General features: G+C 37.5%; 1 protein-coding gene across 1 annotated transcript in view; it reads left to right on the top strand.

Moving 5' to 3' along the window:
• The first annotated feature begins 1643 nt into the window (after positions 1 to 1643).
• The window catches only part of SOS1 (SOS Ras/Rac guanine nucleotide exchange factor 1), a 44701-nt gene continuing 34909 nt past the window's right edge, over positions 1644 to 11435 (top strand). Inside the window, exons 1-4 of the mRNA XM_087961648.1 lie at positions 1644 to 2298; positions 6468 to 6593; positions 7909 to 8040; positions 9685 to 9849. Coding sequence (XP_087817774.1) covers positions 2212 to 2298; positions 6468 to 6593; positions 7909 to 8040; positions 9685 to 9849 — 510 coding nt within the window. The 5' untranslated portion in view covers positions 1644 to 2211. The remainder of the gene's footprint in view (positions 2299 to 6467; positions 6594 to 7908; positions 8041 to 9684; positions 9850 to 11435) is intronic.

Genomic DNA, 11435 nt, shown 5'->3' with positions numbered 1-11435 from the left:
AATGGCCATTTGACCAACCACATTTACTAACTTATCAACTGCAGTGACTCAAGTGTGGCAGGGAAGGTTGTAAAATGGGGCAAAACTCAAATGTCTCATTTAAGTTTTCAGTTCAATTGTGGTCGTAAGTTACATGATCAAAATTCAGCTGCTTGGCAACTGTTTCATATTTATGACTGTTGCTGTGTCCCAAGGACACGTGATCCCCTTTTCCTGTAATTTGTTCACAAATTGTCATAATTTAGAAATAAGCACTAAGTTTACAGCCACTCTATGCAGGGTGGTAGAAAGTGAAAATGATGAACTCCAAAAAGATCTGTTTAAACTGGCTAAATGAAGTAGAATTTTCCTAATCAAGAGTCTTCTGAAGCACTGTAAAAACGCTATTTCTGCCATTCTCTATAAAAATTTTTTTTCAAAATACTAGGAATATATATATATATTAGGAGCCTCTGTGGCCAGTGGTTAGAGTGCAGCATTGCAAGCTACTTCTGCTGCAGCCACCTGCCTACAATTTGGCAGTTCAAATCTCACCAGGCTTAAGGTTGACTCACCCTTCCATCCTTCCAAGGTGAGTAAAATGAGAACCCAAATTGTTGGGGGCAATTGCTGATTCTGTAAACCACTTAGAGAGTGCTGTAAAGCAGTATAAAGCTGTATATAAGTCTAAGTGCCATTGCTATTCTAATTGGACTAATTGGAACTTTAGAACAACACATAATCCATGGAATAGTCACAAGATATTGTGAATACCTTGGAATGAGAAATTTATGGAGGAAAAGTCAGTAAAATGAGGACCCAGATTGTTGGGGACAATATGCTGACTGCAAACTCCTTAGAGAGGACTGTGAAGTGGTATAGAAGTCTAAGTGATATTACTATCAGGGGAGAAGAGGCAATGTTATCTCCAAACTGCTTGCATGGGAAGAAAAGCAGAAGATTTGTCTTTGTTTCCCATTTGTAAGCCCTGGAAGGCAGTACAGCCCTTTTGTTTCTTATGACATTCTTCTGGAATTTCAAACAGGTGAATGGACACTTTTATGAGACGTTCTCTGGAGGCTCATCCAGGACTTTAATTTCTGTACATTTTTTATTTTGGGTTACAGAGATCAAGGAAACTTTTACATTATTGCAGTTCATGGTATCAGGCAGTTTCCAGACAGTTTAGGAAAACAAGATTAAGCACAAACACACTTAAACTTGATTCTTGAACTGCATATATTTCAAAACTAAGAAAATGTTTTTTTCCAAGGAAATTTGAGAACCTGAAGTTATTAAGAGTTATATCAAAGTTATTCTTGTGCCGCCAACGTAGCGCCACACATTTTCGTAACTGCACGGAAAAACATTCCTTCAGCTTCCTATAATTCCACAGAATCCGCAACGTTCGTTTACTGTCAAACCAATTATATGAAGGAATCCAGTATTATCCCGCGTTGTTTTGTTTTGAATGTTCAAGTACAGACGCCGACTAGGAGTCATGAGTCCTCCAGGCCACAGGCGGCGCTTGGACAGATCTTGCCTCCCCACCCCCTTTCCAAAGCTGAAAACAGCTTCGCTCAAACATTCGGTTTTCGATTCTCGATCCTAGACCAAGCAGAGGTTATGATTAGCTCACAGTCTCACTTCCGCACTTCGGAGGAGGAGGAAGAGGAAAAGGGAAAGCAAAGCGAAGAACTTCCAAAGAAGACGCTTCGGGAAGAGGGAAAAAAAAAAAAGGAGTGAGTGAACCTGAAGTGCGCATGCCCAATCAGCCTTCGCGCTAACTGCGCATGCCTCGGCGGTTATAGCCATCAGGACAAGGGAAGAATCCCAAGAGTTCAAAGCTACAGTTGAGACCCTGCCCCTTCTTCTCCAGAGTAACCGTCATTTTCCTCTCGTGGACGGTTTCTCCTCGGACCTTTTTCAGTCTCAGACCTGTCAGGACGAGAGATAGGATGTCCGGTGGTGTCTTGTCCCAGGCCAGTCCCGGCGCTGAGTGAGACAAGGCCAGGCCGGGCGGCGGGTGACCGGGAAAGGGATGTCGCCTCCGTCCCCCGACGTTGGGTTTTGCCGCTGCCGCCTTTGGCGGCTCCCGTTGTCTCTATCCTCCTCCGGTGGTTCTGGTCGCTGCCCGCGACCTTCACTCCAAGCCCGGGAGCAACGTCGGGCTCGGCAGTGATTCCCGTCGTTTCCCCCCCACCCCTTAGGGGGCGGGACGGGGCAGGCAAGATGCAAGCGGCTCCGCTGCAGTACGAGTTCTTCAGTGAAGAGAATGCACCCAAGTGGCGGGGTCTGCTTGTGGCCGCCCTGAAAAAGGTGAGAGAGGCTTTCTCCTTCCAGCGCACGTTGGATTTACACATAACCTCGAGAAGAAGGCTTGCAGATGAGACCGTGAAGGTTAGATAATGCGTGTAGATTAGAGATAGGTTAGTTAGATAACGCATAAAGACTAGATACAGTTACGTAGTTAGCGCCTGAGGTTGATGACCGTTGGCAATTAGTTGAGGTATTAGGTAACTTTCCGCTGGAGAACCTATACCTATTCCCTAATTACTTGGATATACACCTAATTGCTTGGATATACACCTAATTGCTTGGATATACACCAGGGAATTGTGATAATCGAATGTCAGTGGTTTTTGGTACCTGCATAATTTGCCTTGGGGAAAAACCAGCATGCACATTCTGCAAAAATGTATGCTAGACTGCAGTAGAGAAATCCATGCACTGGGTTGAAAATAGCCCCCAGCAATTACTTACTGGTCATAACATACATTAGTCTCTTGTATCTGACTAGAAACAGATAGTGGAAAAGGAGGGGGGGAAATGAAGGAACTAAAAGAATATGCAGACACACAACAAGAAGACGTTAATATTAAGAGTATTTTCAAAAAAAAATTCAGATTGATCATAATAACATGTGCAAGTAACTCAGCATGTTAGAGGAGTGAATATTGGGAAAGTTAAATAGCCTTGAGATATTAGAAGACTACTCCAACTGTTTATGAGAAACTGGTGCTCTGCTTTGCTTTTCCTAGAGCCATTCCTATGTATTCTCTTATTTTAATTTTGACATGAATCAAGGATTTTGCTGAAAATAAATGATTCAGGATTAAGTGCTTGGATGGGAGACCACCGGGAAATCTTACTTGGTATTTTGGATGCTATGATGAAAGGCATTATATAAATCTATCTAATGGATAATGCTGTACAATGAATATATGAGTATGTTTTTCTTTCAAACCTGCATCATGTTTAATTATTATAATTCTCTTGACTAGCATGTGCTAGCCTGGTTTTCAGCCAGGTTACTCTGAATTAAAGTTAGCATTTATTGCAGATTTCTTATAACTTATGTGAAGATGAAAAGGTTATGGGGTTTTGCTGTTTCATTTATCAGAATGACTGTTTTCTGCATGTTATATGTATATTGCTGCGTGCATTGCATTTTCTTGATTGAAGCAGTGATCAAAGATTAAGTTTTTCAGAGCAACTGAAATTTAAGTATGTGTTACATCAAGATTGTGCTTAAACTTTTACGCTCCAGTTGAAAAACATAAGGTTTTGCAGCTGCTTCCCTAGTTTACCTTGTTTACTGGAAATCTGTCAGTTGACTACTACTACAAGCTATAGTTTAATTAAAGGAAGTGTTGCTATCAATAGTATCTATTTCATTTATGTGTTAGCTTTGCTGCCTTCAAGAGTACAATATAGGGGACACTGCAGTTCCTCCTCCAATTTTTTTCCCCATGCTATTCTTATGCATAGAGTGAGATGAGATGAGAAAATGATCATCCCAAGTCACCAAATAAAACCTCTATTGCTGAATGTTGAATTCATAATCATTATCCAATATCTTAAATTTACTACTACCTGGTAGTATTGCATTGAATGTTGATACTATTGAAATATCTTTTTAATCTAATTCTAGAATAGTAATTAGTTGTAATTCAAAAATGTGTGTGTATACACACACAAATACTTTCACCTATATTTAAACTACCTGCTCTTTTCACATTTAGTTAATATTAATGTCTCTTATTTGCTAGTCAAATCACTTAGTGTGATTACTGTGCTTGTTTAGAAATCTTAGTGTAAGTCCTACTCATAAAAAAATATGTAACTGATGTTTTGGATTGCAGAAATTAAGCCTCAGTGTCTACTATGGACAAAAGACCCAAACAGAAATCAACTTTGGCAAGGGAGGAGGAAATGAAACCATAAGCTGTGGTCTATGTCTGTTTTAACCTCATACAATATTGGAATTATCTTTGTGTTGATTTCTGTTTATTTCAGTTTTCTATATGATATTTGTTGAATTGTGTATACAAAAATAATGTACACAAAACATGAGGGAAGACAATAATGAAGGGAAAAGAAAGGAACTAATAGCTTTGGAAAGTAAGTCTCCTTTATTCCCAGCTTTGCTGGTATTTGCTGACCTAGAAAGTAAGTGAAGAACAACTTCAAACTTTTCAGCTCTGTGCAATGTTGTATTTTAAGCATCCTCCCATTGAACACAAGGGTTGTAGATTAACTGTACCATTGGCATAATTGGTGACTCCAACAGTTTGAATTCAGCTAAGCTGCCCAATTACCAAAGTACCCTTCATCCAGCCATTGCTGACAGAACTTTACATCTTTCCCAATCCTTGGCAAATAAAATGTACTGTATTATTGGAACCTCCACCTTCCACTCAGACCATTATCTCTGCAATATCCTACTCATGTTCACCAGGCAACATAAATTTAGGGCTGCACTCTTAGATAGGATCACTGTAGAGAAGCATTTTCAGGTGATGACTGCTGTAGCACAATATTTTTCCAGGACACATTAAATGATTGAAATTTGTGAGGTCTACGGATTTCTGAAGTTCTCATACTGACAACTCATAAGATCTGACAAGTATGTATATATGTACAGGATACCTAGCCATTGGATACACATATGGGAAACTGATTGTATGTTAATTAAATAGGACTTCATATACCAAGGCAATAAAACTGAGAAACTGTTTGAGGCAAGCAAGCAGGTAATCATTACCTTTATTTCCTGCTTATAAGGTTCTTCAATATCTGACTGGCCACTGTTAAGGGCAGAGTGCTTAGTAGATATTTTCTCAAATGTGATAAGCTTTGCTTCTATTAATGATGGCCTATTTAATATTCAAAACCAAACAAGCCACATTCTGGCTTTAGCATGTTCTACAATCAAATCCTAGCCTTTGAATCTCCTTTGTTTATAAAATAAAGAGGAGGGTATTCTGCATCAGATATTGTTGTCTCATCAGTATCTAATTCTATTTCTTGTTTGATTCAGATACTAGTCTTTTTCATCAAATGGGTGCACCTAAAGAATTGTGCTAATACAAGTTGAGTCTTTTTGTTGTCTGCTTTACAATGAACACCATATGATTTTTACATCTCTAAATATTTATGAAACTTGACAATTGAAAGCAGTGTCATTTTCTGAGTAAGCGAATATGGTATTGTTAAAATATAGGTTTCAATCAAGGTAAAAGTTATAGGAAAATAAATTAATGCAGTAGTGTTTATATATTTTGGAAAGTATAAATGAATATTCAGATTTACTGCTGTTTCTAAATACTTTATATGCTTAATCTTGTCACTAAAGTAAAACATTACTTCAGTTTCTTCATGTTATAATCATGCTTTCTGCAGATAAATAAAATTAAACTTATTTTATACATCAAATTTAGAAACTTCCCATCTCACTCAATATTAGCATATTACTGATATCCTTTATAATAGTTTTGTGCCCAGTGGTACTTAAAAGTTGGTCAACCTGTTGAATTTTCAATACTTCTGTGTTACTTAGGGTGAAGTTTAGGATTCCCACCATTTTGCTCTTTAAAAGGTTGTTGCACTATCTCTTGCCCATTTTCCTAGCAAAAACTAAAGTATACTTTAAACATAAATGTAATAAAACATAAATGTCATAATATATCACCTATGTTTTATATATAGCTTATTTCATATTTTTAAAATAATAAAAGATATGGATATCTGTTAATTACAAATGTCCTTTTCCCTTGTTGCTTCAATATTCCAAGAAATAAGTTTTTGGGATAATTTTTAATATGCAATTTCAGTCATTTGAATTGCAATCAGAAATGGTACTCTGTAAAGGAAATGTGTTAATCACCTTGTCTGCTGGTTTAAGATGACCAAGTCAAAGTTTTTATATTTCTTTGAACACTTTCTTGCCTTTGTATTCAATTTCATCTAGTGAGTTCATAGTGGTTCACAAATCTGAACCAGTAATTTTCAATGCACAGTTCTTTGTCTTAACCGTAATGCTGCTTTCATTCTTCGTGTCTTTTTCCTTTCACAGTTTAAATACTCTTGATGTCTATGGTCTGAATCTAAGGTTTTTAATATGCCTTTTGTAGGCCACCAGGCTCTTAGCTGTCCACATTTTTGTAATGAATTGTCTTATAAGTTTAATTATTTGTTGAATATAGGTTCAGATGCAAGTCCACCCTAAACTATCTTCTACAGAAGATGCTTTGCAGTATGTTGAGGAGTTAATTCTGCAGTTACTAAATATGCTGTGTCAAGCTCAGCCAAGAAGTTTCTCAGATGTAGAGGTACCACGTAGTTCATTCTATACATTATTGATGTTCTTCTTGTTGATATACAAGTAGATCTCAACTTAAAACTGTTTAATGACAGCTCAAAGTGGCTGCATTTAATAACCGTTATAAAAATTGTCATAAAATCAGGTCTGATTTGATTTATGACTGGTATGACTTCTAATGATAATTCTGGTCTCAATTGTGATCATAAGTCACAAGAGACCTAAAGAGACCTACCTGTATTAAGAAGTACCCATAATTTATTTTTAACTTATAGATACTTAAGTATAAAATATGTATTTAATTGTTATAAAATTTTGACATAATTTTGCTATGTTGCATTGTTTATTTCTACTGCTATATTGAAAATTCCTTTGGCACAAAGGAAGGATATGGGATATGGGAGGAAAAATAAGTAAGTAAGTAAATAAAATGTTATGAAGCAGCAAATTGTGTTTGACCCTGTTAGAGTATGTTGGTATCTGTGACTGCAGAATATACTAAACACCAGCTATTTTTGCTACTGCAGAATTTTGTAGTTGGAATGTTAGCTGATTTGAATATGTGGGATCATATTCTGAATAAAATTTTAACAGCTGCCCATTCACCTCTGAGCATGACTCTAATTAATGGTTCATATCTTTATATTCAAAGTATCTTAAATCCTAAAGATCTTAAGAGTATTCCCCCCCATTAGCTCACCTGTGCATTAAAATAATTGGATGAGGATCTTCTCTTAGTACCTTTGTAAGAGAAGTGTAGAATGAAGGCATTCTTTGGTGACATTGCAGTTCTCAAATGTTCCCCTGAAGGGATATTTGTCTAATGCCATAACTATTTTAAAGATGTCAAATAAAACTAATTTGCTTAATTGTTTTAAATGCATAGCAGTAAAGTTATATACTGGTCCCTAGTGCTTTACAGCGATCTGATCAGTTTACAAATGTCAGCATATTGTCCCCAACCATCTCAGTCCTCATTTTGCCAACTTCAGAAGGATGGAAGGCTGAGTCAACCTTGATTAGTAAGGATTGAATACCTGGCTGTGAGCAGAGTTAGCCTGCAATATTGCATTCTAACCATCGCACCACCACAAGTCTTATCAATTGTGCATGGTTTATTTGAGCCTATCCCATTATAATTTTGGATTAAATAATTTGCTGTGCATGTTATACATTGTGCTTTGAAGGTAAAATGAAATAGAGTTGTTAAAAAATCCCCCCCCCCCCCAAAAAAAAGCAGCTTTAGTTACTCAGGACATGGTAATGCAAAAAGCTATCTACTGTTTATATATTTAACTCTATATATTTCCTCTGTATGTTCCAAGGATCGTGTCCAAAAAAGTTTTCCTCATCCAATTGATAAATGGGCAATAGCTGATGCGCAATCTGCCATTGAAAAGAGGAAGCGAAGAAATCCGTTATTTCTTCCAGTAGAAAAAATTCATCCACTCTTAAAGGTAAGTAATATGAAGACAATATATAAAATATTACAAATTCAATAGATTAGTTTGCTTTTCAAATAACCAGTAATATTTTAAAAGAGAAATTAATTTCTTAAAACTTACAAATAGAATTTTCCAATCTATCTAGATCGGTTTAAACCATCTGTCACTCTTAATAAAGATTGCAATTAGATATCTGCATATTTTAACTGGCATTAGTAGCCAGTAAAAAGTTTGACGGTCAGTGTGCTACTTCTCCCGTTACTCTGATGAGGATTAGATGATGAAGAACTTGCAGGTGCTTCAGCAAAGCAAAGACCAGGCATTATCCCTGCCCTTCTCTTTAGGTTGAGAAAAGGATTTCTTCCTTGTTATATGTGTCTGTGACACATGAGACTTGGAGACTTGGAACATTTAAACTTGCCATAGCTCTGGAGAAAGGTTGAAGGTTACAATTTTCATAACATCATAGAATTGAAAGTGATCTCAGAGATTATGTAGTCTAATCATCCGTTTCATGGAGGGTCTATTAAAATATTTTGGATAGATGGCTATCTATCCTTTGTTTAAATACTTCCAGTGAAGGGAAAATGATGCAGCCTTCATGGTGTTCTACTGGTTGACAGCTCTGTGATACTTCTCTAAAAGAGGTGAAATTATAAACCTGCCTCTGTTCCAAGGCATGGTGTTAATGTAGGAGTGATTTATTGGTCAATTCCCCATAATATCCTTATTCCATCCTGTCAGCATCATTTCTAGTTCTAGTTGCCTTAGTTTGGGCTGCCTACTGTATAGGTTTTGTTTTAACTCTTTTATTCTGCTCTTTTTATTGAATTTGGAAGCTGTTCAGAATCTTTTGGAGTGGGCGGCAATATTAAATAATTTAAAGTAAAGTAAAAATACAATGTAATTCTAAAAATACATATGCCATCATCACCAATGTGTCATCTGAGTTACTATACTTTGTTCCATAAAATACTAATATCAAACATTTGATTAAATAGTGCAACATCCAATACAGAACAATCAAATTCTGGGTTATATTGAGGACTGTCTGCTCCCAAGAGTATCTGTTCATCCCATATGCTGCAAGATAGTTTACTCTGGGTATCAGCTTGTGGGACCCATGTGTGCCTTCTCAGTGCTGGTCCCTGCTCTTTGGAATGATTCCCCGCCCGTACCTTCATTGACAAATGGTTGGGCCTGACTTTGCAGTAAGTCAGTTAAGATCTGTTATGTCTCTGGGTGCTTGATTCAGGATGAGCAGAACTCCCAGTTAGTGAATATTGTGTATTTCAGTTCTGATCACCATTTTATTGGTTTATATGGTTTTTAATGTTTTGTGCTGTGTTTTATTAGCTCTTATGTTCCAATCTGAGTCATATTGCCTGAGCCATATAAATATTTCAAATAAATACTTTTTTTTACATCAGCAAAATAACAGATGTGCAAGAAATACTTTAAATTCTTCATAAGTAAAGTGAAAGAAAAATCCAAAAAGTATGGCTCATACGGCATTTTATAAAAACTTTAAAAACAGACATTCAGAAATAAAAAGTTAAGCTTTGCTCCTTTGACCACCATGGTGTACTCTAAATGTATATATACATTTACTAAGTGTGTCTGAATGAAATATTAAAATAAGTTTATCTCTTTCAGGAAGTCCTGGGATATAAAGTTGACCATCAAGTATCTGTTTACATTGTAGCTGTATTGGAATACATTTCTGCAGATATTTTAAAACTGGTTGGAAACTATGTTCGAAATATAAGGCATGATGAAATTACTAAGCAGGACATCAAAGTGGCAATGTGTGCTGATAAGGTATATACAGTTATATTTATCGCTATGTCATCTTGGTACTATTTGAATTTAGACATGGACATGAGCTTCTGAGAAGTAGGAAATTGAATTCTCATTTGTTTCTCTTAGCATCATCTTTCATGCTAATATCTTGGTCCTCCAACAATTTTTCAAAAGGCTGCAGCATTAAAAAGGAAATAATGAACATCTCCTTTGCGCTTTCCATTCTTCAGTTGGTGGTTCATGATATTGATGCACTCATCAGTATTTCTGAGTGAAAATGTTTAACAGAATCTTGAGATTCTGACTGTTGCACAATTCTGTATAATTAGCAGCTTCCTTGAGTGTCAAATGAGATTGTGATGAAATATCTACTTGAGTTGTTATGCTTACTTAAAGTAAGGTATCATTGTAAGAATCCTTCTGCTGATATGATTTTCATTCAGACAAGTACTTGCTTATATACAGTATCTCACAGAAATAAGTACACCCCTCACATCTTGTAAATATTTAAGAATATCTTTTCATGTGACAACACTGAAAAAATGACACTTGGCTACAATGTAAAGTAGTGGGTATACAGCTTGTATAGCAGTGTAAATGTGCTGTCCCCTCAAAATAATACAACATACAGCCATTAATGTCTAAACCCCTGGCAACAAAAGAGTACACCCCTCAGTGATAATGTCCAAATGGGGCACAAGTAGCCGTTTTCCCTCCCTGGTGTCATGTGACTCCATAGTGTTACAAGGTCTCAGGTGTGAAGAGGGAGCAGGTATGCTAAATTTGGTGTTATCGCTCTCACTCTCTCATACTTGTCATTGGAAGTTCAACATGGCACCTCATGGCAATGAACTCTCTGAGGGTCTGAAAAAATGAATTGTAGATGGCCTAGGCTATAAGAAGATTGCGAAGACCCTGAAACTGAGCTGCAGCACGGTGGCCAAGAGCATACAGCGGTTTAACAGGACAGGTTCTACTCGGAACAGGCCTTGCCATGGTTGACCAAAGAAGTTGAGTGCCCATGCTAAGCGTCATATCCAGAGGTTGGCTTTGGGAAATGTATGAGTGCTGCCAGTATTGCTGCAGAGGTTTAAGGGGCGGGGTGGTGGTCAGCCTGTCAGTGCTCAGACCATACCCTGCATGCTGCATCAAAGTGGCCTGCAGGGCTGTCGTCCCAGAAGGAAGCCTCTTTTAAAGATGATGCACAAGAAAGCCCACAAATGGTTTGCTGCAGACAAGCAGACTAAGGACATGGATTTCTGGAACCATGTCCTGTGGTCCTCTGAGACCAAGACAAACTTATTTGGTTCAGATGGTGTCAAGCGTGTGTGATGGCAAATACAAGTGTGTCTTGCCTACAGTCAAGCGTGGTGGGAATGTCATGATCTGTGGCTGCATGAGTGCTGCCAGCACCGGGTAGCTAGAGCTCATTGAGGGAACCATGAATGCCAAAATGTGACATACTGAAGCAGAGCATGATCCCCTCCCTTCAGAGACTGGGCTGCAGGGCAGTATTCCAACATGATAACGACCCCAAAACAACCATTGCCTTGCTAAAGAAGCTGAGGGTAAAGGTGATGGACTAGCCAAGCATGTCTCCAAAC

The sequence above is a fragment of the Notechis scutatus genome, chromosome 1 (genome assembly GCF_049901735.1).
Source record: "Notechis scutatus isolate UNSWTSFEM ecotype Mainland chromosome 1, rNotScu1.2, whole genome shotgun sequence".
NCBI lineage: Eukaryota > Metazoa > Chordata > Lepidosauria > Squamata > Elapidae > Notechis > Notechis scutatus.
Note: the sequence above shows the minus strand (reverse complement) of the source record. Positions and strands in the feature narration are given on the sequence as shown.